Here is a 27,872-nt window from a genome sequence, read left to right on the forward strand (position 1 = left end):
ACCAGACAGCTGTTCAAGCTACTTTCCCAATTTATGTGAATGACTAGTTACTAATAATGCTATTGGGTACAGCTACGATACTGCGTGAATCCTTTCTCAGGAGAACATCTTCCTTCTTTCCATCAAGATGATGATTAGGGAAAAGAATGTTAAGAGCCAGACATGGTCCTGAACATGTACTTCTTTCATAACCTATTCAATGAGTTTGAATGCCACATTATGACTTTAAAAGTAGATTATCTGAATGCATTATTTGCACTAGGTGAAATGCAGAATAATCCTTACAAAGAAAGGCTAGAATGGACTGAGATGCACAAAATTGCTAACCTACCTAACTCAGTAGTACAGGGATCACGACCATAACATTATAACACCAGAGCACAGTCACCTGTTGGGATGATCATGTGTGCAGAGCACTGCAGCTAAACTCACCATCCCCTGGCATTATTTCCACCACTGTGGGTGTCAAAATAAGATTACTCCTGCCAGAACGCAGGAAATGAACAATCACATTTGGTTTTGGAGGGATATCTTACTCTGTATTTCTGTATAATATTAAGAATAGTCTGGCATTGAATTTACTGAAATCCTGATTGTACCTAATTTAAACTGATGTGCAATTTGAGTTAAATTCATTTTCTATGGTTTCAAGGGAGACAGATTTTGTTTCTGTTTATTTAAACTGATGTTGGAATTGGTTAATTAAAAGGATTTAAAAAATCTTAATACTCTAAACAGAGCAAACTGGTTCTGAATTATTAAGCAACATTTTAGATGCATTTAAATAACCTTAAGTGACTTAACTGCCACCTGATCCTAAGCTGTGGCTCAGAAAAATAAAATGTGAAATACTGTAGAAGTCTTGGCTTACCAGGGCTTCCAGATACAGTAAATAAAAAGCTTAAGTCTCTGACAAAGCATCTGCAAAAGGCATATCTCAAATATATAACTAGTGCTCCACCTCAAGGAGAAATGAGCAGAAGAAATTGTGGGCTGCAGCTGAATTTTCAGACAAAATTAGTAAGCTCAGTCTTTCAAAAATAGACTTTCAAATGAGATGGACTCGGGACAGCATGCCAGCACCTCACTTTCTGTCATGTACTATAAAACTTCCACAAACGTATCATTAATCCTAGCAGCACCAGTTTGGGTGAATTAGTTCTGCACATTCTTCCCACAGTTTCAACTAGATATGGTATACTTTGGCTTCTTTCCTACTTGTGGTCAAATGCCTAAGCCACAAGATGTTAAAGAATTTTCGGAAGACTTCTGCAGACCTCCACTGAAGGAAGCGAGGAACTGATCATTCAGAAGGTCTACAGGGTGCTGGGAGAAGACAGACCCTACAGAAAGCAGATTGAGAGGACTACTGAAATTAGTGTTTGGGAAGGTTTTTAGGAGAAAGGGACTTACTTGAAAGGGAGAAGGTTGACTGAGCATGCTAATACGCTTGGTGTAAGCTCTTTTTTGTTAGAGTTGAATGCATTTTGAAGATGAGGGTGACTGTTAGCAGAAAAAGAACTATAATTCTAAAATCAGCACACAAATTTAACCAGCACATACATTTGCTTCCATAAAGCCTTTGCAGGTGCATTTAAGAATATGGCAAAGAACTTGTAATACAGCTTTTTACTCAGAAAGATGTGCTTACCAAATGTTTTCAATGTTAGAGGTAGAAATTACCTGCTGACACAGGTTCACTCGTGTGGAATATGCTTGTCAGTACGGTACGTAGTTCTGCGTTGGTTAAGGTACTGAGAAAGGAAGTGGTTAATATCTAATTTCCGTGCTAGTAGAAAGAACACTATCAGTGACAAAGACCCAATAACAAGTCACTGCATGTGCTTAAATGCTTTGGAATGTCACTGCTGCTTCAAAAACTACAAGTAGTGTCTAGAAAAGGTTAATCTGTGTATTTACTCATGTGTAGAAGTTTGTATTTACAGTAGGGTTATGATACCAACTTCAAGTTAGCTAAGGATATCTATGTAAGCAACTGGAACATAGAACCAAGAACTAATGAATTTTTATTTACCAAAGCAGTAAAAATACTTCAACAACATTGTATCAGGACTGACGGCTTTGAAAAGCAGATTTTGAAAAGCAAGTAAAAAATGTTCTGACAAGTTTCCCACAAGAAAATGCTCATTTGATTGAAGATAATCCCCCCGTTTTGATAAGACAAACACTTCTGGGGGTGTGTATGTTATTGTAATATAGATTAGGATAGAAGAAAAATGATTAACTTGAGAAGAAATGTTTTCGTCTTACTGCAGCAAGAATTCCAGCAAAGAAATTCTGACATTTTCAAAACTATTTTTTTTCCCAAAAAGTGTTATAGGTTAAATACAAAAGGACATTTTTAAATTCTATTTCTTTCTGGAGCACAAGCATTCCACGTATTTTGTTCTTCTTTCACAAATTTCAATGGATGCCTGTGATATATATCATATAGCGGAAGGGTTTTGAATGCAACTTACAGTGCATTTTTAAGAGGCTGTATAGCATGAAGCCTAAGGTAACAAATATATACTTTTACCATACTCCCAATGCATTCATCAGTAAGATTTTTTTTCTTTTTCCTTTTTTTTAAACAAACAAACAAAACTCTTCTCTCTGTGGAGTTGCACAATTCCATCTTTCCAAATCTGTGGAACATGGCAGATGTCATTTATAGTTAGCAAACCCCTGGGGATTATTTTTTGTCTGTTGTAGCTCTGGTGGTCACAATGGCAACCGGATTCATACATGGCCACTGAGTCAAATCAGCATGAATCATTTATGCGACTCCTCATACATGGCATTATTAGGTTGGAATCATAGAAAAAAGATGACAGGGTCTCGCGTCCAGTGCAACAGACCAACAGCTCTGTATCCTGCCATAAAATTCTCCTTCCTTTGCCTCAGCATTTTCTGCCTTTAAGTTTCACAAATTTACTGACACTACCATCCCATTTTAATTTAGTGGTCTTTTTTCTTTTCCATTCCTTTTTTCGTTTCTTCTCATTTGAGCCATCTGATCAATTTTTAATTTTAGTCCTCTGTAAACTCAGTGATGATGACGATGTGATTATTTACAGAAACAGCCAGTCTAAACAGAGAGAATTTAAAGTGTAGGAAAAAAAAATAAGAGTAATATATTTATAGGTTGATTTTTTTTGTAATAACTATGTACTAAGACATAAATATGTTACAGGCAGGAAGGTATGACTTGCAGAATATTTAAAACACATGAAAACATTGTTTAGACTGTGAAAGATTGTTGAGTAAAGTGAATGATACTGGAAACTTAGATGACTTCCAGTCTTTGGTTCCACTGGAAATGATATCACATGCTTAAGGAGTAAAGTTAATTAGTGATTAATGAGATTCCTGAAATGCTTCTTAGGATTCTCAATATAAGACAAGGTGGAAGAAAAGCTGTAAGCACTACAATCTTGTTTACAGAGTTATGCCAAGAATCTTCAGAAATCACATCCACTCTCAAGGTCATAGCTTGTTAAAGACATTATTTTCTTCCCCTTTTGGAGTACTTGTGTCACTTAACATAACTTACAAATAGGATGATAAAGCAACAGGTTGCTGTTACAAAACAGTACTGTAAACACGCCAATCAAGAGCTCTGCTCCTAGTGAACTTCCTCCACAGGCAGTGATGAGAAAGAAAATGGAAAAGCAACCCAGATACTGAGCTCCTTTGATGAAAAATGGCTTAACCAGTCACCTGGAGATTCCCCTGGACAACAAAACCCCTGCTCCAGCCCAAAGCTGCCCCAACTCATTTGCAGTACTGGAGGTAGCACAGCCAAAAAGCTGCTGAACTTCACCCATCACTGCTTGGCTCAGTTTGTACTGTCACCTCTGCATCACCCCATTACCTTCCCCTTTTACGCAGTGCCCTCATATAATTGCTGCACAGTTGGACCCACTGACTTTTACCTTTGCTGTAACCATGACTAGTTAAGAAATGAAAGTTAAACTGCAATAGAGCAGACAACACATAGTTATATCTTAAGGGAAACCTGGTAACGAGCACATAAATATCTGTTGATAAACCAAGAGAACTGAATTTGTTTTTGTAAGCAGTAAGTGGTATGACTTTGAAAATCAGTCACAGCAAGTACATCGTTAGAATTTGGACGTAGAAAGTATAAATGATTACTTGGTTGTATGATGTAACAGGTGGATGAATACAGTTAAATGATTAGCTCGTAACCATTTATTATCTGACACTGAACCTTCCTGCTCATAACATAAAATTGGAATAAAATGGCAAAAACAACAACCAGAGAAATACCAGTCTATACCAGACCTAAACAGCATACTAATATTGATGCTCTTTCCTTCGCAACATGATGCGAGCGATGCTGGCTCACAGTCAGAGCACATGGACAGTTTTCACTGAATATGATCCACAACTCGTTTGTATCAGAAATGAAGGATTTTTTAAAATGTCACTGGAAACAGATTTCACAGTGCAATTTTGTATGCAGCATATGATAGCACTGTTAGGCTAGCACCTGGCTTGCTCACAGCCACGGAGCTTGGGCCACACTCTAACATATTCAGGCACAGCTTTTATTTTCTATGCTATAACATACTGGTCATCTAAACACACACAATTAAGAAGTAGTGATATTATTCCTGGAAGGTGCATTTACTCACATCTCTCCTTGGAAAGGTGCCCAGCAGCTTGTATTCCTCCCAAGGATATCCCTTGGAAGCTACAAAATCAAAGACAACCTGCAGCTTGCTGCTGGCCAGGAAACGTCGCTCAAAGAATTCTCCACTGGGTGTCCGAATACGCAGTTTGCTGACTGACTCGGTGCTCTCCTCTTTCGGTTCTGGAGGCAAAGATTGCTCAAGAGAGAGCCTGATAGCCTGAGGATGGAAAAATAACCATTTAGCTTGCAATGTTAACAACAGAAGAAAAAGAAAGAGCTTTTCTGTTCATGTCTTCTAGAATGTCAAGATGTACCATAGTTGTTCTTTATATCTCAACGACAAAATCATTTTTATTCACTCCTTAACAACAGCTCACCAGACAACTAATTAAAATAAATCCTTCTTTATAACACATATTATTAGGTCTACAGTTAATGCACGATGGGGATAAGTAATTTAATCATTTGGCAGAAAGCCTTGAAAAATTTGAAAGAGAGAATAATTGTCAAGTGGCCAATTGCTTCCTTAAAGGGTATAAATTGAAGGCAGTAAAAGTATTTCTTCAAATGCACTTATTATCAAATTGCCTTCCTCTTATACAGGGTAATTGACCATTTGTACCAAAGACAAGACCCTCAGTGGCAGTTCAGAATAAAAAGAAATATATGCAGGAGATTTACTATAAATAAACTAAAACACTGTTAGACATAATTAAAGATATCACAAATGTGTATTAAATATAGTGTATGTACAAAATTTGGAACAGTCAAAGAAGAAAATTGGGAGGAGAGACATGGGAGCTTTAAGATTTAAAGAAAGCAATTATTATTATTACTACTTGCAGAAGACTACTCCAAGCACAGGTGTGCACATCTTCTGAAACAACTTGCATGCAGCCAGCCAGCACTGTAATGCCCAGGCTGCACCATGCAGCTAGAAATGCATACGTTTGTCTTCCTGCTAACACTGTGCATATTGCTGATGTTAAGACTTTAAGAGCAGGAACCAAGTCTGTGTTCATTGGCCTTTGCCTCCGGGAACTACAACATTAACACTTTGATGAGAATTAAAAGCAAGCAAACGACAACAACAAAAAAGCCTAACATTAGACTGCTGCCATAGGTGGGCTTGATTTTCAAGGGTACTGAATGCTGTTGGTGCCCTTGGATAGAGGCTGATTTCTTTTAAAAATTAGATCGTGTTTAGAAAGCAGCCTTGTTACCGTATCACCTTACTTCAGGCAGCAGTTAATGAGAATCTCAATGAGTGCTAGAAGCAGAATAACAACTCCTTCCCTACAATACACCTAAAAGAAAGTATTCCAAAACGAAGGGGCAGTCACACACTGCTTTGCCTAGAATTTAAAGGAACTTTCATGATACACAGTTGATATTTATGCCTTTGAAAATCTCCCCAAGGTCATTTAGTAACAGATAATGATGGAGGATGATTGCAGTAAAGAGAAAGGAATGGGCAGAAGCAAGATTATGAAGCCTTTTAAATAGTCTACTTCTTGCACACGAACCTCTGAGCAAATTATAGCTCAGTATAAATATTTATACATAGAACTTGAGTTCATTTTTGCTCATCTACTATGAGATTATATTTTAAATAGATTCTATTTTAATTTTCTCTCTCCATACTCAACCACCTGCTTACTGTCTTTCTGTTTTGACATTTCCCCACACAGTATAACAACAGATGCTACATTATTTACTGAACCCAATCAATTATATTATAGAAAAATAAACAACAGTAGCTCATTAGAGCTCTTTTCTTTGTGCAAAGAACGCGTCGCTCCCTCAAGTAACTAGTCTCCCAGGCTTCAGTGTAAAACGGCAGTTTACAATGGATATTCTGTCCCAGCAAACCAAGTCAGAAAACAATGATGAGATGGATCACATTAATAACTCTTGGATCTGAACAAGCAATTTCAGTTTTGTTGATAAAAAGATGTTCAGTATGTGAATAGCTCAGTAGCCTGATTTTAAATATAGGAACTGAACATAAAGGCACTTCTGTAAGTAAACACTGTTGCAGAACAATTCAGTATAAGTAATCTGTATACTTGAAAATGGGAGTGTTAGTAAACACTATTGTTAAAATCCCTTTTGTTCTACTAAGCAAACAGATCCTATTATTTTCATTACTGCAGTCTACAGTAAAACAGGGAAGCCCAGATATATTTTGATAACATGGACTAGCTTTGCAGGCTTTGTGTAAGAAAACAGTTTTCAAAAGGCCAAGGTGTTAGAAAAGGTTCAGGAGCAGGTATACTAAAGCAGAGTGAATTATTGTTTCTATGCATACGAAATTACTTAAATAACAAAAATGTTTTTATTACTTGAATCTAAGTGATTGCTCAATAGTTTGTTATTGCTACAGTACTGATTTATTTTTAATTGCTATTGACCTTACAGAATTGTCATCTTTCAATTACTCTTGACAAAATGCTCACAGTCCAGTTTTGTGCATGGCTCATGCAGTTGTGTTTTTATCCTCTATTCTTGGCATATGTAACAACAGGAGCTAAGAAAGCCACCAGATACTGTAGAACAATACAGAAGACTGGACTGCATTTTTACTAAATCATTGAATACTACTGCTCTGATGAAATGCAGTATTTACAAGACAGCACTGTTTAAAATGTTCTTGAATGCTTAAATGGTTCAGATTTTTTAAGGCAATTATCTTGGTCAAAATATATATGCAAATGCATTGCTTATATAGCTTGTTTATTGGTTTTATCTCTGGGAATAATAGCTGCATTGGTAGCCAACTTTTTGCAGTTGTGTAATGCAATTTTTTCATACATCAGCAGAGTACACAAAACTGAAATGTCAAATATATATTTAAGTCTGGGGCAGGGGGCGATGAGGAAGGCTGTGATTTATCAGGATTCCAAGAGTTCCAAGGACTTTAACTAAATGGAAAATTAAATGAGAATATAACGCCAAATTTCAAATCTCCATCATTGCTGGGAGTCAGAGCGAAAGAGTTATATAAACTCCACTAAAAATATTGAAACTCTGATATTTTATATAAACAAATAAATATTTAAAATAGATTTTATTTATATTTGTGATAATACTGGAAATATACTCAGGAAATACATATTCAATACGGATGTCAATGGAGATTTGTAGTCATTAGCAACTTCCTCACAAAATTTTATATGCCTAGAAGTCAAAGGACAACACTCAGTCAACTCTAATTTCAGTCAATACATTTATGTGTACGTCACTTATTTTGAACATTTTATTCAAGGCTTTCAAAGTCCCTTTCAAATATGAGCTAGGTGTGTTTCATAGCAGTTCTGTAAGGACATCTATTTCAAGATCACTTCACAGAACAGCTGAAAATACTTTAATGACTAGCCTGTTTCACCTATCCTTTGAAATGTGGTGGGGCTTCAGGGGAAGAAACATGGCTGTAACACAGCCTTTTTTCTTCTCTTTTAAACCGTATTACGTATTTGTCAGGAGGTGAAAAACAGGAAGCCACTGTAAATTCATGTACATGATTATTTACGCCCACAGTGATACACAGCTAGGACAGGAGCCAGCCTAGACCCATCAAGAGGCTGCAGGAGCTCTCTCTGGCAGGCATTGGGGCCTGCAGAATCTACAAAAATGAGAGAATCTACAAAGTAACAGGGTTAGAGGAACAGCAAGCACTCTCCAACAGCATATGATTTCTATATTTTTATATAGGCCTAGAGACCTCAAGAGTTTGTTTAAACACAATTTTCAATCTAAGGAAGATTCTGTAGAAGATCGTTTAGACATTTTAAAACGTACCATTGATTCCATTTTCTAGACTTTTTCTGTTAGTTTGTTTTGATTTCTTCAAAAATATTTGTAAAAGCCTTTTGTCTCCCAAATAAGACTTGGCAACTTGTTTGGTCAGAATTGCAGTTAGGCTTTGTGCTACTTCCTGGAAAAATGAAAGGGCTCCATGGCATTATATTTTCAAAAGCGGTGCCTTCAGACACAAGATTTGAGACTCCCAAAGATTCCACTATTTATGAAGCTTATTTCACAGGTATTTTGTAGGTAGGCCTATCTAATATCTGGCTGTAATTCAGACCCAGATGATAGAAAAGAAAAACTAAGTGAAGATGAAAATTATTTCGTTGCATTATATTGTTATATATATATCATAATAAATTAATAAAAATACTGATTTGGTGTTCACATGAAAAGTATACTTTGAATTAAAGTTACAATGTATGTTGAACGAAAGCTGCAACCTGCAGAAGCCTCATGAATCCAAAAAGTTGTTAGAAGAGGTAAAACATCCCACCTCACGTTCTTCCTCCTGTTCTTTCCGAATCTGTTCCAAGCGAAACTGCTCTGCCATTTCTCTCTCTTGTGCTTCTCTCTAATAAACAGAAACAAATAATAAATACACATGTACTCACTTCACTTTCCACAGATCTGTCTAATAGTGTGCATTAAGCTATATGAAAGCAAATTAACTTCCCAACTTTTCTGTTGGAACAGGAATGGTTCATGGATGACTGACGAATTTGCACAGTACAAAGTCACGTGAATAAAACCTTCATAGTTCTTACGAAGCTTGTTAATGGAAACTTATATGAACTCAACTTTTGTCCTCAAGAATTTACCACATTAACATAATTAGTTACATATACTTTGAAATGTCTTGTATTTCTATTTTGTAAAAGATTCCAAATATGGTTAGACCCGAGGTTCACCCAGCCTAGAAACTTCTGATAATGATCACTAATTGTGACTTAGAAACTAATATTAGAAATAGGATATTTACTAAGTGATCTTTTCCAATCATTCCATTGACAGCTTCTATTATTACGTAGGGTCAGCACTGCTTTAGCAAAAAGGTGTAGTCAAATCTTGTGAATGTATCTAGTGCCATTTAATAACCACTTATGGCTCCTTCTGCAATGGTCTCATCTTAAAAAGCAGAACTGAAGTGATGAACCAGAGAGATTTCACCAGTCACAGAAAGATTCACATCTTGACATTCATGCAATCAATTTACCAGTCACACACCTTCGCTCTGTCAGCTTCGAGTGATATGCGGTACGCTTCATCCTGCTCTCTTTTCACATTTTCTCTGGCTTCACGTTCATCCTAAAAAAAAAAAAGAAAAAAGAAAGGAGGAGAAAAGAAAATGAAAACTATCAGTACATGGTGACCATCATGACACATATCTTACATCTCTGTTCACCAGCATTCTCTACCCTCAATGACTTAATAACACTATAAAAAAATATATTTGACTGCCTTACTTATCTAGCTATTGCTACAAGAAAAAATTAAGAAATGCCTCAAGGGCAACCTTAGCTTTAAAAAAGAAAAAAAAATTACAACTTACCTAAGGCTACATTTCAACTGCCATGCTATGGTTCAGCGTGTCCAAGCCCCAGCCCAAGGGCTGGACCTGGCACCAAAGCTCTTTGTCCTGCCACCTTTACCGTGGCCTGGGCAGAGGCCAGGAGCAGCTGAAGGCCTCCTCCTGCACCAGCCACGCAGGGAGAATCCAACCTGCCAGAGCAGGACAGGGGACACTGGAGGGGCACGTGTGGCCCAGCACTGGGGAAGGTCTCACGGGGACGTCACTCCTGCAGCTGACTGTTTGGACTGCCTTGTAGTGTGGAAGGACAGATCATGGTTTAGAGGACAAGGCTGGATTTTAATTTATCATCTACTTCAATTGACAGGAGGTAATGGCTTGTTCTGCGAGAGGAGGCCTGCTCCCAGGACCTTCCCTGGTAAAAACACAGTCAGCAGGACCCATCCAGGGCCAATACTATTAAACATCATCCAGAGGTCTCAATTCATATCGTACTGAATACTCTACGAGGATGGGACAGTAACAAGTCCTGCTCTGAAGTGTCTCACATGTAAAGATGCAGGCAAACGAGAAAAATGAGGTTAGTATGCCAACTTCAAGACAGCAAACCTAGCAAAATATCTTATTAATGATCACAGCACAGAAAGTAAGGGTTTATGAAAAATATGCTAATGGCAAAGTGAGGCGTCACCCATACAGTGGAGGATCAAGAAGTGGATATCCCTGAAAGCTGAAAAGCACCGGGGCACTATCTGATAAAGCAAAGCATACAGTCCTTAGCTCCATACTCTGCTGCTGCAGCCAGAGACAACGTCGGCTGCTCTGCGCTTACTCTTGTCACATCCTATAATCCTCCTAGAGCCCTGCAGAGGCTGCAGTGGTCCCTATAAAAATCAATAAGATTTAGCTGTGAGACTGCTGGTGGGCTCAGCGCTGTCACCCAGAGTTACCAGCAACACAGCACTTATGCTGGGGTTTTATAGAAATGAAAACCTACTACCTACTGCTTTTTGAAGCATTATGATAATATTCCTAGTGATCTGCAAGGCTTGTTCCACTTAAAGGAATCATTTTGCAAACTGATCAATTTTATTCCAGAAACCTCACTCTTTGGCAAAAACTCGATTGTAAGTGGAAGGAGCATATGTTAACTGTTACTGCCATGTCATGCAACCATGCCAAGATGTTCCTCAAACAAAATTCTAGCGTATTAGTGGTTAAAAAGTTCTAAAGTTGCATGCAACCACAAGAGGAAAGGACAAATTGCAGGAAAAGGTATACAACCTCCAGCTGGAAAGTAACAAGATCTTTTTAGAGGAAACTCTTCTTCCTTATAGAAACAGGACCCAAGATTATTCTACAATCAGTGTCTCCTAAATTTCATTCACAGAAGATAGAGAAACCATCACTTTGTTCAGCAGAGCTAAAACATGAGAAGTAATTCTTGCAAAACGTAACAAGGACAATAACCACCAATAACCCATTCCCCTTTGGCTTCTCTGGACTTTGATAAGCTTTATGTGCTATGTTCATGGAATGCCTTCAAGGATTAACTTAAACATGCCAGCATAAACTACCTACATCAATATTCAATTTCTGGAAGAGGGGATGTTGAAATAATCGAACAGCTCTGATTTTTACAATATCCAAAAGTGAGGAAAGCTTCTTGAACCCACAGAAGTTTTCCCAACTCTTCTTACAGATGGAATGTAACATTAAAAAAAAAAAAAAAAAAAACAACTTTTGTACTGTCTATACTGAAACTTTCCATAAGCATACTGTAAGTTTATCTTAAAATGGTAAGAAACAAAACTAACTTCTCAAACCAACCTCTTGAAAGACAATGACTTCAGCCATTCTGTGAGAGGACAAGCATTTAAAAAATATTAAGACTTGTTTTGGAGAGAAGCTGTTTAGCTTTCATGTTTTGCAACTTCATACATTACCGTAACTTCATGTCAAAGATCCCACAAGTCTGTGGGATCGATGCTGGAGGGACAACTGAAAGATCAGATGCAACTACAGGCTCTTTCCTTTGCCAAAGATTGCTAGCAATTAACATAAAACTAAATGTTAAAAATGTAAAAATTGTTAAAAATAACTCCAAAAATATATACTAAATCAAGAGTTGTATGAAATTGAGTACTGAGTTTTATTTCACATTATACAAACGGTCTACTCAAGGAAGTTATTAAAGGCTACTTGTGATGAGTGCAGGATTCATTTACCTACAAGGATCCTTACTGAGCAATTTTTGAAATTGGTTTAAATTACATAATCTGGATGACACCTTCAAAAAATACCAACGCTATAGATCCTACAACAAGAATATAAATATGAATTCTGGGCATCTCAAAAAAATATATTTGTTTCCTCCCCATTCATCACAGTTATCATCGTTCTAAAACTGGATTATGAAAAAGATGTCAGGAATGCGAAGAATTGCTATGCATGACTGCCTGGTCCTCAAAGAAATATGTAAGCCACATCTAGAAGTAAATGACCATGTCACTGAGCTTTACACCACACAGAAATAATACTGTTCCTAGTGAAACAGATCTAAGAAAAAAAAATCTGTAGCTAAACTAAACAGCACTGGAATCCAGATTTCTTCAGCTGAAAAGCAGATGTAATCAATCGCACTTTTTTTTTTTTTTTTTTTTTTTTGTGTGTGTGCTATTTCTGTGTTTTGCTAACACTGCTCACACTCTATAGGAATAGCCACATCTATGGTGATTATGGCAAATTTATAATATTCTCTCGTTCAGAGTTACACCTTGGACAAATTTTAACATTAGATGCTGCAGTTCTTCTTGTAGTGCAGTTCATTATTTTAGTCATCAGTTCCTCTAGAGAAACCATACAAAGTATGAAGATGACTCAAATCTACTAGAAAGCAATAAAATAGAAGTGACAATGTTCAGAGGAAAAGCAGAACAAAATATTTTGCAATTAATCTTTCATTGCTACCTAACAAAGACATGAAGGAAAAAAAAAAGAATAGCAATACTACTAAAAATTAATTTTAAAATGTCATATGTGTTGTCCATTAACAAAACATGAGGTAGCTGACAACTATCTTCTTAAACCCTACATAAATTGCTGCATCTACTGAGAATCTATAAATGCAACTCCATGTTACTTTTCCAATGCATGTAAAATGGCCATCTTCTGTTTTCAAGAAACCAAGATGTGAACAGACATCTTATCCCAGTTCACTTAAAAAGCCTACATCAGAAAGAGGAATTACACTCAGCAGTTCTGAGATCCACACCAGTGACCAAAGGATGGTGTTAACGTAAACCATCTGAATCACAGGGGTTTTGCTCCTTGAAGGTAAAAAGTTCCCTCAAGAAATTTTAAGTACTAATTTTAGATTTTAATGAAAATGTCCATAGAACAAAATATTTTATGTATTAATTAAATGTTGAAGTAGCTATCTGGTTGTTTCTTATTAGAGTATGAAAAACATATGAACATGAAAACATGAATCCAGAACAAAGGCTGAAAAGGAACAATACAACTTTATATTTGAACTTGTACTGAATTGGAACAAGATCAAATTCGTGTTTTTGTCACATCTGTTTTGAAATGAATGCAATATTGCATGAGAGATCAGACTTGGCTTTGTCACACGAGCTTGGCTTCTAGTTCAAACATTGTCATCTCTGTATTATTTGTTAAAATGAATCATGGTAAAAGTAAATTCTACTTGTCTGCTGCAGGAGAAATCTGCAGACATATAACAAGTTTACATAATAAAAAAATATAGAATAAATATAGAATGAAACACAGAATTCACCCTTGATACGAATTTCATTCATTTGGATCTAGATTCTTTTAGCTGCTCTTGCACAAGCCATGAAAGTCTTATTTGGTGTTCAACAAAAAAAAAATCCAGGCAATTGGGAATGATTTAGATACCAAACAAATCCAGTGAAATCAACAATTAAAAAAATTTTTTGCTCATACAAGTATTTTTGTATGTCTAAATTCTACCTTTGGATAAAATTATATGATCTGACTCTAATAAGGCAGTAAGCCTCAACTGTTTCTTGATGAATGTAAGATCTGAACAGACAAATAAAGACAAAAAAAAATAGGAAGGATGCACCCTGCAAGCCAAGAGATCAGTGGTGAAGAGAAAAGCCCATCCTTCTGACAGTGTACCATGAGGAAAGTGAGGTGGAAGAAAATAGGAAGGAAGGCAGAAAGGGTGCAATGGCAGAGGAACATTGGGCAACAAAGCGCAAAGAGGTGAGGTAAAGAGAGTTGGTACAATGGAAGCAAAAAATGGAAAGAGCTTGAAGTGCGTGATGGAGCAGAAAGGATTTAAATCTTTAAAGTTAAAAGGAAAAAGGGTCTTGTCAGCCTACATGGATGCTTTCTGTATGCTATCAGAGCTCAGCGCATAGGGAAAAGTATGTATGTTCCCTCTCCAATAATTATTCCCTACATAATTTCATAAAGCTACCTCTGAAGCACCAAATAGAAGGAATTTTCAGAGTTGGTATGATGGAAAAGTTGGACTCCTGATTGCACTTAGAACAGCAATCTCCTTTTTTTTCCTGCAGATTATATAGGGGGAAAAAAAAATACACAGGACACAAAAAGTTGGCTTCTTGGATGGGATATTTAGCTGGAAAAGTCAGCCTTGGAACTTCTGTGCTTTTTGTTGTTGTTGCTTGTGAAGACAGGATTTAATGATTTAACCCCAGGTATCAGTTTTGTACCTGATCTGTCTCAGAGAGATGTGTTACACCCCATTGCTCTTTGGGATTAGTTTTACTCTGAAGTAAAACCAGATAAAACAACTACATAAGATTATCATGAGCAAAAGACATTTCTCAGAGCATCAATGAGTAAATGGCTGTTACAAGAAAGACAAAAAGAAGTGTATTTACAAATGCTGAATGCTTATCTGAAAGATGGTTCATTTCACCGAACCACTCCTGAAATTAAAAACTGCAAGTGCTTTAGGCTATTCATGGGAGCGTTAAAGAGAAACACCCCTTTGTCCAAACAAACCAGTGCAATAAAAGCATTAATTTGATTCACTAGAGATGACAGACTTGCACATTGTATAACTTAAACATACATGATGAGGAGTATGTAGAATTAAAAAGTGTACACAAAACGTGTTAGGCATACAAGAACAATGAAAACGAAGCAGAACCAGAGGTGGGGAGGGACGACTGAACAGGGGGAGAGGGGCAGAATCCTGCCAGTTTATATCAAAGGCTCAAAGCCCAGTTCCAGATACTGATTTTTGGGAATTACCTCAAATGATATGAAAGAAAGCAAAACCAAAACCTTCCAGAAGCAGTTCTGCAGTTACTTGCCATGGAAAATCATCCAGACAGTCCTACTAAAACTTCTACCAATCTGGGCTGCACGCTGAGAAAGCTGAAGTTTCTTAAGAGAAACTAAGCTCATAGTCAGTGGCTGCAGCCATGAATATACACAGCTGAAAACCCATCTGAACTGAGAATATTTTCATCTTCTTTCTTTCCACTGTCATTGCTTCACGTTTGGTCTAAGTTCAAAATAGTCTGTAAACTCCTGAAGACAGCAATCATACTTGCTGGCGTGTTAGTACAGTGAAGTGCACAATGGGAAACCAATCACCGAAGCTTTGGGGTGCTCTCATAATACAAATACAAAAAAGGAAAATTTATTCAAATAAATTTTGATTACTGTAGTTTAATTAGTTATAACTAGTAATAATTAGTAAACGTGCTAATTGGATTTTTGAGAGGTTACATGAGAATCTCCGTTAGATGGCTGTCATCACCGTAATGTTTTGTGCTTTGGAATTTAATGAATTTCATGTATTTATTCTCATAGCCTCGTGTTGCACAAATACTATACACCATGATACACATGACAGTGTTAGATGGAATGCATATTATCAAAGGTATTCAAACGCCTAACTTCTACTGATTTTAATTCAGTGCCTAAACAGAAATCGCAGAGGTCTACTGCACGTCTGATGGAAATATTTAGGCCATCCTCTAACTGGAAAGCACAACTGCAAGTAAATAGTGGAGAAAAGCAACTAATCTGAAGGAGGAAAAGACAAACATCACAAATTAGGAGAATATTCACAAGGACTGAGTTCTCTTCCTCGAGTTTCCTTTGTGGCTGTGAAGTACATCTTTGGAAGAAGAAAGAGAAAAGGTGTTGGAAGCTAGAACTGTTATATCATCATGGCAAAAAAAAAAAAAGGAAATCCCTAAATCCCTGACATTTGACAGCAGAGAGGCAGAAGACGAGGAAGACACAGCAATACATTTTCCTTACTTCAAAGTTACAAAAATAACACTTGGCCAGTAAATCTCCGCCTAGTACAAGACAGTTCTGGGACAGACATACAAACATATTTCTACAAATAGCTGAGGCAGTGAAAAGAAGGTGAATTTATGTTGCTGTTTTGGAGTGTTGTGGTTTTTTTTTGGCTTTTTCTTTTTTTAAACATATTTTTTAAATCTCCATCCGGATATTAGTTAGGAAACAAAATTTTTTCTCATGCTGTAGCTGCATCTAGGAAGAAGAGATGTCATCTAAGATCAGAGAGCAAAGATGGTGACTTTGCAGGTCTACATTTTTCTACCTTATCTTCAGTGAGACTGATTACAACAATTTTTCAAGTTTAAACATTCTTAAGTATGTCTCTTATACATAGTGTTTCAGCAGGCATGGTTTAAAGTGAATTGAAGGTTTTAATCTGGATTTGTAGGAATAAAGTTTTTCAAGAAATTGTGAGTATTTCAATTACACCTTGAAGTCTCATCTGAGAGCAGGAGTGCTAGTGTTGCATAACTACGAAAATAAACACGACGAGAGACCTACTGTTACTTAAATGTGGACAAGTTGGACCAGCTGTGTAACAGTCATTGCTTTTACAGTAATAAATGTTGACAGCAAAAATAAAAAGAATGCATTACTGAGAGATCATCAAATGAGCCCTGTCATTACATGGAAACTCCACCCTGTATAAGCTTGTCAAAAAGTGTTACTGTAATCCTTTGAGAAGCCTCCTCCTCAGGCAACAGAGAAAAATGCTTAGGATCAGCCCAGAACAGGTGTGTTGCACTGTAATGCCAGTATTTAATCAGGGATCTCTTCACATCAGCCTCACGAAGGAACTAACTCAGATCTGTGTGGGCCCATCATGCAATGCTGGGATGATTATCTAACTATCAAATTAAAACAAGCAAACTAACAGAGCGTTTGCAAATGGACATTCCAGGGCATACACTATTTTACAATTATCATTTGTTTTCTTGTCAAGTCCAGCAGCAGGCACTGACACTTAAGAGGAACTGATACCACGCACTCCTTTCAACGTCAATCCCTGACAAATCTCAGTTCCCACCTTGATCAACACTGGCAGGGGCCAGTCATCTCTGCTCTGAGATGACTGCTCTTTTGCTTACAGGAGAAACTCTTTAGTGGCATTTATTTCCTCTTTGCAAAAATCCCCAACCCTACTGCCCAAACAGTAGTTGAGGTACAAACAATTGTAGTGTGGGCCAGAGGAGCAGACATGGTTAGAAAAGGAAAATATGTCCGTTAGATCTATGAAATCATTACTGTAGCCTCTTAATATCCATTAGAAGGAGCCTGGAGCTGTTTCTAGGGTAAGAAACTCACAGGACTGAGTATTTCCCTGGGAGATGGTGGTCTCTACTGGTGCATGTATAATTCTGCATACACATCCGGAGGCTGGACTCAGCCCCTAGACCTGACCACGCTGAGAAGTGTGGGACTGCATCCTGGCCAGCCAGCCTTGCTGCCGTTGAGGCCATTGAACCATCATTCAATTAACCATTGGCCAGTTCTTACGAAAAGGGCCACATGAGTACAACATCACCACCTGGATGACCATATGCGATTTTTTGTGGCTTGCTACAAAGGCAATTTGAGTACCAAACTTACAAAATGAGACAGCGTAACAGCTAGACCATGTGTCTACAATGGCACATCAACAGTGTGGCCCAAAAGAAGGATGAGGTTTCTGAAATGTCACCTGGTCAACACAGCTGTCACACAGCAAGGACAGGCCCAAGGGTTCATGACTGGCCCAGAAGCCTTGGAGAGAGAAGGAAGAAGAATGGGAAGCCAGATTTGTCCCTTTTTAAGGAAGTTTGGGAGAGAGAACGGATGCCTAAATTAGGCACCACTTGTACCTCAAGACAGGTATGCTGGATTACCATGATTACAGATACACATCTCAGTATTTTTTAACGTATTTCTTTGGAGACTAAGTAAGAAAAATCTTAAAGATTTATATATTGTGTTTAATTAAGTTAAATCCAATCACCGGTTAAATGATGGTATTTTAGTAATTGACATTATAGAAATATGCCCCAAATTTGTCTGATTAAAATTGTAGGAGGCTAAACCAGTAAATTTTACTAATACCTGGATACAAAAGCACAGGATTTAGCTAACTATACTATTACCACCAGCTAATGAAATGACTCACTTTGCTCAGGAGAGAGAAATTGGTGACTGTGTTCTGAGCATCCTGCCTGCAATATCAGTCGATGATTCATGACAGGGAACTGACTGTAAGGTGATGCCTCAACAGCTACAGCCAGCATCGCGGCGAACACCTGTACCATTAGCTGGCAGTGGTAATAGTCATCCTGTACTGAAATAACCATCAGAGGGCACTGCAAAACATGCTGTGCTAAACAGAATTATGCAATAGCTGTGTTTGAAGCCTTCATGGTCATGCAAGTTAAAGATCCAAAGTGGAGAAGTTCAGCTGCATAAACTGACCCATTAACGATTTCATGCTGTTATTTACACGTGTTTCCAGTTCCATTTCTCTCTCTCACACACACTTCTGCTCACAGCAAGACTATATAGATGACTTGTCTTTTTAAAGCACAAAAGAATTTTCTGCTTATCTTCTTGTGGTTTTATGATGACTTACTGTTGCTATTAAGAAAACAGTAACAGAAACCGGACTCTGTATCCTGTTTGCTATTGTGATATTTGGGAAAAAAAAAAATGCACCCACTGCAGTAAGTTCTTAAAAAAGAAAAGGTGTTGATGTTTGAACACTCTAAGTTGTCAAGTACAAGACTTACAAGAAAGCTACATGTTATATAGCAAACCACAAAAAGACAATATTTTTTTTTCAGGTGAAAGCCTTCTAAGGAGTACAGTCTGCTTGCCAAATACTCCCTCTCTGGAATAGCAATTTCATAAAGCACGGTTGTTTTTCATTTTCAAACTTCCTGCTTCAAAGGCAAAAGTGTCTGAGATCACCTTTCCTGTGTGCTTGTAACAAGTGAAGCCAAGTTATAAGTAAATACCCTCTCTGTGTATAGAACCCATAGCGTCTGAAAATCTGCCCCCTAAGTTTATGAAATTTTCCATTAGTTTTCTGAATGTCAAAGTGTATTAGAAAAAAAGCTCCCAATGGGCAAGAAATGTCAGTGATGCTCTCGGTGACAGGACAACAAAAGGAAGTGTGAAAAAAAAACACACACAGAAGACTTGGACAATGAAAGATTTTAGAGAAATGTATAAAAATTAATTTTCTATTCTCCCTACCTAGGTAGAGCACTTAGAATAAAAAGCCTGGAGATATCTATATCACCACAGTGGGGACATATATTACAGGGCTGTCACTGTTCTTGGGCATTCAGTGAAGAACCATCAGCAGCTCAGGATGCAGAAGCCAGTTCCTGGTTCTGCAATCATGGCCTCAAGGCTAGCATGCCTTCCCTTTCTTTGAGCTTTTTCTTTTGAGCATCATGCCCAGATTCTTCTCAGTTGCAAACCTGCCTGGTTTTCTCCTCCTAGGTCTATCACTGTCTCACCTGACCTCCACCATCTCTCCTCCACAATGATCTCCCCCGCTCTGGACAACTGTTCTGGTCTCCTGTTCCTCCCTATACTCCACTCCAGTTTCTTTACTTTTCTTTGACTTTTTCTTTACTTTTTTTTCCTCTTACACATCTTTAGTCCTACTTCTAGTTCCTTTCCTTATCCCTTTATCTGTTCTTATCTCACTGCCTTTATATTTCTTTCTTTCCTTCCGTTTTCTTCCTTTATGCCAGATTTTGTAGTTTCTAGTACTGTCTTCTTCAGAACTCATCCATATTGTGAATTTTAACTTCTTATTAAAGCATTAAAAAAAATCCATACTCAACATATTGCTGTTAATATGCAATAAAAAATTCAATTATATCATGCCTTGGATTTTTGTTGTAATCCTCATATTAAAAGTTGTGTTCAGTATTAACAAAATCAAAGTCAAATTTCTTCACCAATGAATTACAGGTAGCATAAAGAAAAAAATGAACTACAAATATTGTGCAGATAGCATGCCTTCATATTATTATAACCATAATCAGTAAATCTCATACAGATAAGATACAAGATTTAAATGTGAAGAATGTTTAGTGAATTATTGTCAATCAATGTCTACGCAACAGGATAAGAATAATCTTGAATGGCAACACACCAATTATTATAAATTCCCGAGTAAGTATTTCATTACTTCCAAATGTCACTCTCAATTTATAGAGTAACAGATAAACATCCCTCAGCTGTATGCCTCACTGTGTCTACTTCTTTGCAATTGAAACACTGTTTTTGTAAAGTCGTGTCGTCTCTTACCCGCTTCTGAATGGTGATTCTGTACTAGCATAGTTCTGTTCTTTAAGACTGCTTCTCAAACTCCTTTTAAACATATACATTTCAGATACATAATCTATCTTTGCTTTCTACCTACAGCTTGGAGCTGGTCATTGGGAAAAAATCTGATTGCCATTTCCTTGTATGAGTATACTAAGCTCTATAATACCACTGTAAATGTAAACAGTTACTCATGACTAATATTTAGAAAAAGGAAACAAACACTCTGAAAATGACAGGAAACCAATAAGGAGTTTTTTGAGAGACCCAACAATAGGAGACACAAAGAAAACTTAATATTTTTATCACAGATAATGGAAAAGGCACGCTAAAACATGCCATACCCAACTTCATTGGCTAAAGAGACATTTGGTTATTTTTGCATCCCCAGTGATTTGTGGAAGACAGTAGGTATCTGCAGTAACTTTCAAGTCTCACCTCATCCTTTATGTCTTCCTGCTGCTGAGCACTGAAGATCTCCATTGCAGCCATCAGCCTCATCATTAGCTCATCCACTGTTGTGTTACCTAGCAACACAGGAAGATAGCTGAACTTCAAACCATTAAAGTTATTAAAAAAAAAAAGTCATCTTAGAATTAACCTGTAAAAAATAGGCAGTTCAAAAAAAAGTGACAGAGTAGAAAATGCAAATACCTTAGCAAAATGATTTTAATTGAAAATTCAAAACTGTTTCTGCAAGCAAACGTTGATCATAGGCTAAAACTTTAGGTAGTTCAAATCTGAAAAACTGTTTTTGTGCTTGCATGTAATAACTCTATTTTTCTTTTAAACATTGATGTTAGAGGAAAGTATACCTGGGATTCCCTGACATGAATTCTTTTTTACAGGTTTAGAATTCTTGGGTATAATCAAGGAGACTGAAGCAATTGGCTAGTCAGGTAACAAAAGGTAGGAGTTTTCCAGTAGCATCTAAACAGATTTTTATTTTTTTTATTTTTTTAAAGGAATACAGTGATTAAATGCATGTGTGCACATGCATTTTTATTCAGGTTTAACTATTTTGGGTAGTAAAATTTCAAATAGTAATAATATGCTCTCTTCAGTGTATTTACTTCTGATAAAACTTGTAAAGGTAGTAATAGGGGGAAAATAAATTACCTGTGCATAAATCTCAAGAAATACAGCGTGTATATAATCAAACAGATAATTCCTCATTTTTCTAGCAGTGTGTCTCCAGCCTTCAGGAAGACTGAAAGATGAGTTTAATTTCCTACCAAGATGTGCTCAGTCTTTGGTTTCTCTTAGACTGAAGACTAGATTACCTGTTAGAGCCACTCATAGCAGTTAAAAGGCAAGACCATTTCTCCATGAGAAATAGGCTAAGTCTATAAACTGTTAACATCTGCCAACCTAAATGATGTTTGGACACTGACAGAACAATGCCATCAAGAGCTAGATTGATATTGGTAACGCTGGTCAAAATTTTAAAAGGAATAAACTAACCATAAGCCACAGTACCAAGAAAGAAAACAAAAAATGTACCCAGAGTTTCTAACCCCAGCAAAAAATAAAAAGCAAAAGCAAACTTAGACAGTCTGCATTTCAATAAACGCCTTTAGGACTTAAGTTTCTACACTGTTGTATCTCTTCTGCAAACATTGCCTTCTCACCCTGCCCTGAAAGGCCCTCATTGTTCCCATTTCTAACATTTGCTACCTTAGCAGAAAATATTATCCCACATGCTACAACATGCATGACTTCAGAGACTACCATTCATTTGAGGATATATTGTTAAAAGATATGTCCCAATTCGTGGGAAAATAACAAGCACAGCACATTTGGGTTTTGACAGAATTTGAATCCAAGGGTATATTTAAGTAAGACTGCAAGAGATCATCACTTTAGTTCAAAACACTACTTGGAGAAAACCTGATACATAATTAAATCTCAGCGACTTCAATTAAATCATTTGGATTATTTTATAGTATAAAACTGTGTTACATGATGACTCTGAGTCTGTAAGCACCACTGACTTCAGTGGGAAAACATAGGTGACTAAAAGTTACACAAATGCTTAACAATGCTGTAGAGTTATAAAAACAAGAAAATCTATTTATGAGGTTATTAGTATGAAGTAAGTTTTATAAGCGATAGACATACCATGAATTAGTGTTGTGCTGTACCTTACACTAAAGAGATAAAATCCATGCAAAATTAATAGTTTGGCCACAGGAAGAAGCACTGCAGATTCCTCAAGAAAATGATTAATCTCCTATGCAGAAAGAAACAGTAACACTGTCTGCAAAAGGCAGGATTTCCAGCGGCTTAATTTCCTCAGGAAAATAAGGATATTAGAATAAAAACTGACAGATATGACCAATAAATAAATGAGAACAAAGTCATTAAGGCAACCTTGTGGAGGAAGAAAGAATGAGGGGTACCCATTCTGTGACGCATTTTAATTTGAAGAGTTACTGAGAACAGCAGTTGAAGGGCATTCCACACCTGAGTTACCTTACTGCCAGTGGAATCAGAAGAATGGTTATTGCTAGAAATAACTGCTCACGTACAACAGAAAGCTTCATTTATATCAGATTATATTAGCTACTTAAAATTCTGATCCAATTTGGGGTCTCAACACTGCAGGCAGGCCCGAAAAAGCAACTCATATTCAAATACTATCCCACTACATGCAACAGGAGTCCACATATTAACAAGGAGCTACACAGAGAACTAAATGCATGCTGGCACTACAAAAAAATGCAGCCAAAACATTTTGAAATTTTGGGGATTTATCTGGTTATAAATTTGGAAAACTAAATGCAACTCCTTTTTCGGGAGATTCGGCTTCTACTTTTAAAAAGAAAATCTGAAAAACCTAAACTAGGATTCTACTCCAGTCATGGCAACTTCAATCTCTAACACTATGCTAAAGAACGCATTTATGAATAATAGCTATTTATACCGTGACAATTACAAGTTTCTTCTGTGTAATAAATTCATAGTCTGAACACCTTAAAAAAGAAACAGTTAGCAAGGATGTCTCCTAACAATTTTAGAAACCACGTACGAAATACTTTAAAGAACCGTACCTTGTATTACATTCAATACTTCATTAGATGATCGTTTTCCCATAATAATAAGAAAAAGCGGAAACTGATCCGTCTTCTGAGTTCGAATAGTTTGGGCCACAACACTCCCGAAGTGCCTCGTGCACATCGTCAGAAACCTATGTGGAGGAAAAAACAGTTAACATAGTGGAGTTGTTTTGGAAGATAGCATTTAAAAAATTAAAATTCAGCAGTTTGAGTGCTATCTTGCTATCTGCTGGTTAACATCTAGGCTTCCGCATTCAATTTTAGAGCTCTTTATCCCTTTTTATGATTAAATTATGAAAATATTTACAAGTATGATAGACTCCAGATTGTCTACACTGAGACAATTAATAACTGGTAGAGAAACCATTTATTTTGATGGAGAATCCCATTTTTGTTACATTGAAGCTTTAATTCACAATCAGTTCCCACCCACCCCCAAATAATCACACTAAATCGATTGTTAAAAACTTCTAAAGGAACTAAGTAAAGACATTACCTAGTAAACATGGAGAAGTATAAAAATAGTATCGTTTCATATGAAAGCATAATTTAATAATGAAATACCAAGCAAATCTTTTTATCAGTCGTAGAATTAAAACAGGGTACTTCAGAATTGTCTTTTCTTTTGTACTAGTGCCCTGCCAGTGACATACTTAGCAGTGTGGTCTAAAAACAATAATTCTAAGCTTTTGACCAAAAAAAGCTCTCAGATATTAGCATAGAGAAGTCTAGCATTAGTATTCTTAACACGATCTTGAATAAATGAAAAAACTGATAAAGCTTTTCTCTTCCATTAGAGGACTGTTTGAAATTAGCATTTCTTTCAAGAGAAAAGGGTAGCTTATGATATGTTTTCAGATCTGATGGTAAAAAGTAAATGTCATAATAATAATGAATTATGAAAGACCAAATGCAAATATAGAATGCTTTAATAAGATCCAATTTAATAAAGTCTGTAAAAATAATGGACTTTTAATAACACGGGTCACAAAAGGCAAAACAGTGGAAATTCTGAGGACTAGCCACTGGTACAGGCTTATTAATTCTTAATTATGTTCATGAAAGGCAACTTAAATCGTGTGTTTTCTTATGCCTTATGATAATATTTTAGGTAACAACTACTCTGAAATGTATGCTCTAACTGAAGAGCAAAGTCCTGTTGTCACATGCATTAGAAGCCAAATCTATTTGAAAAGACAAACTGCATTAAAATGTCAAGCGCTCTAAGTCATTTCTTCTGAAAAGATACTGAAAAGATTCAAAAATGTTTTGATTTTTTTAATCATCATATATTACATCTAATAAAATCACTAAAAACTGAAAAGCCTGATGAGTACAATATTGGGCACCTGAAGTATAGAAAGAAAACCCTACAACTCAAAGCCATTTTATAGCCTAATTATGTCTGTAGTTGGATGGAAGGCAATAAGCAGGAATAGCTAGCGAGTACTTCAGAGCCATAAATGTCACTGGCAAACATCTTTCCTTGCCTCCTTGTGTCTCCATCTTTTGCAATTCAGAACTGTCAAATGGAAAGACAACGTCAAAAACGCCAAATAGGGACTGCTCTATCAGAAAGAGCTAAGTAAAGACGAACTGATAAAATGAAGTGTCCATAAAGTCTGGACATACAAACTCTTAAGAAAAATAATGCTTTCAATTTTCGGTTTTCAAGGTGGGAATAGATAAGTGATGTCTCAGCTTCACAGAAGTCATTGGTGATCTTCAATGGCAAATTGACTCCTGTAAGTCCAGGGTTTCTCTTAGGAGTAATAAAAGAGCACGGTCAATAGAACTGAATTCCTGAAACGTGTACGTTAAAACTATTCAAACAGACTTTGGCATGCCACAGTATAAAAGCACTAAAGTTTCATGGGAAAACAAAATATCTAACTGAAGGTGAATAAACACTATACAGGAGTACTAGAAGGAACAAAACTAAGAGGTAATAGCAATAATAGTTGTATTCGTCAAAGGTTTGTGTCTTTTTTGTTTTTAAATTGTCTGCATTTTGTTAAGACACAGCTCATTCACAAAATATGCTTTCATAGGTATGAATTCAGTAGGCAGAGAATTCTGCATGAAGCAGTTATTTCAGTATGTTAAAAAGGTTCCCAAATATTTTTTTCCCAGGAGATGATTTTTATTTTTTTATGTGGAACTTCCTGCCTTAGGAAAATCTCTTAACCTAACAAATTATGATACTTAGAGGTCCTGTAAAATCAAGGCTGGGAAATGTATAGGTTTCAACTTACTGGCTTCTGAAGATGACATCTTGTGCCAGACTGTTGTAAGGATACACACATTTCCTGGTTGAGTAACAGCAGAACAGATGCCAGATGCCAACAACTCCTCTCATGATTTTTTCTTGGGGCCGCTTCTCAAAGCCCCTGGCACCATCCACCCTGCTTGTTCAAATCTCCCCCTTCCTCCACTACTGCTGCAATTTGCTCAGCTTGCAGGGACAGGGCCAGCCCGCTCCTGTACCAGTTACAAGAGCAGCAGGAGCCAATCCTGATCTGAATGGCACAGATTCGCCATCGCTGCCATCAGGCAGCCTTTCTCTGTCTTGGGAGTGGGGGGGAAGAACAAGAGCTGGTTCCCTCCCAGCTCTTCCAACCTTGAATAAAGGATGTCCACGTTACAGCACTGGCAGCCACGGTGAGGATGTTTGTGGGGGATGAATAATCAGCTGGCAACAACGTGCATCTTCAGAGATGAGCAATTGCCCTCAAAAAGCTCCTCACTAACGTGATTCATCAAAATAGATCCTGCTCTTTTGCAATTGAGTAAGACCCCATGTGTCTGTTGAACTATAGTAAAGCCAATAAAAATATGAAGGTAGTTCAACGATGTCACACTGAATAAAGAGATACTGCCAGCAATCTCCAATACCTGCACTGCATAACTCCTGTTCACCTGCAATCACTCACTCACATACGTGCTCTTAGCCAGGGCAGTGGTATGTGAGTGCTTAGCAATTTCTCATAACATCTCTTCCTTTCGTTTTACTAGATGGGTAGGAATTGAATTTTCATTCATGATACCCATTCAGTTTTTCCTCATGCCTTTTAATAGATTTTGCAACTAATTTTGCCTTTTTTTCCTTCCTTTTTCAGCCTTTCCTGACTGTGGATTTCCAGACCTTTTTACTTTCCTCCATATCTGACAAAAAAATCTTCACGCCAGTATTTACTGTCTCCAGAAGTATCTGAATAGGACCAAAACAATTTGGTGGCATAACCAAATGTGTACATCACTTACAAGGGATTTTCTTATTTCCATCTAAATAGAAGTGTGCCAGATCCTTTAGTGGCATCTCCAGAGCTGCCAAGAAAACTGCCTGTGGAGCTCATCAAAGAGCCAGATGTCACTCTGGGGAGAACTGTTTTCCACAACACGCTGGATTACTGTGATCTCCAACCAAAAGTGGAAATAGAGGAACACGGCCAGAAAGGGAGGGCAAATGGCACCCTACTAGTCCTTTTATTTTTAAATTAAAAAAATATTCACGGAGAAAAAAGTATGAGAAAGGCAAAAAGCATTTTACAAAGGAAAAATCCATTTTAAAATATCTTACAGATTTTTTTTTAAAGTTACAGAGTAAGTCATCATGAAGTAATAATTTTGTCAGACAGCATCATGTCTTTACTTCTTTCGTGACTCACTAGCAATGAAATCCGCAGTTATTAAAGCTACAAAATAAACACAGTCCCTGATCATGGCTTGACAAATACAAATACAAAAGCAAACCCTAAAAAATATTACAAACTTATCTTAACTTTTTAACCATAGATCAACATGGTATTAATTCTTAGATATAGCTCGCTCCTTAATTAAAAGCAACACACAGGAAAAATTATTCTGGTGAAATGAAGATGTTCATTTTGGGGGTTGCTGATAACTGCACAGCAGTTTTCCCTCCACGTACACTCCGTGATAACCTGTAAGAAGAGCTATCGTGTTTGTTGCACATTCTACACAAGCTACTTTCCCAGACAAGAAAATCATGCTAACGTACCCTAACAGCTAATATACGACACATTATACTGAAATGTACTTCTGGCGCTGCTTTTTCTTGTAACTATATCATTAAATGCAATTTATTTAATATTTCTTTTAAAAAGCTTCTAAGGTGACTATTATG

General features: G+C 36.9%; 1 protein-coding gene across 2 annotated transcripts in view; it reads right to left on the minus strand.

Annotated features, from left to right (window-relative positions):
* The window catches only part of FAF1 (Fas associated factor 1), a 161,474-nt gene that overhangs the window by 10,541 nt on the left and 123,061 nt on the right, over positions 1-27,872 (minus strand). For both annotated transcript variants that reach the window (XM_040564936.1, XM_040564937.1), the window contains 5 exons: positions 23,720-23,856; positions 21,105-21,193; positions 9,701-9,781; positions 8,970-9,047; positions 4,665-4,880 (listed from right to left, as the gene is read on the minus strand). In XM_040564936.1, the coding sequence (XP_040420870.1) occupies positions 4,665-4,880; positions 8,970-9,047; positions 9,701-9,781; positions 21,105-21,193; positions 23,720-23,856 (601 nt within the window). The remainder of the gene's footprint in view (positions 1-4,664; positions 4,881-8,969; positions 9,048-9,700; positions 9,782-21,104; positions 21,194-23,719; positions 23,857-27,872) is intronic.

The sequence above is a fragment of the Cygnus olor genome, chromosome 8 (assembly GCF_009769625.2).
Source record: "Cygnus olor isolate bCygOlo1 chromosome 8, bCygOlo1.pri.v2, whole genome shotgun sequence".
NCBI classification, from domain to species: Eukaryota; Metazoa; Chordata; class Aves; order Anseriformes; family Anatidae; genus Cygnus; species Cygnus olor.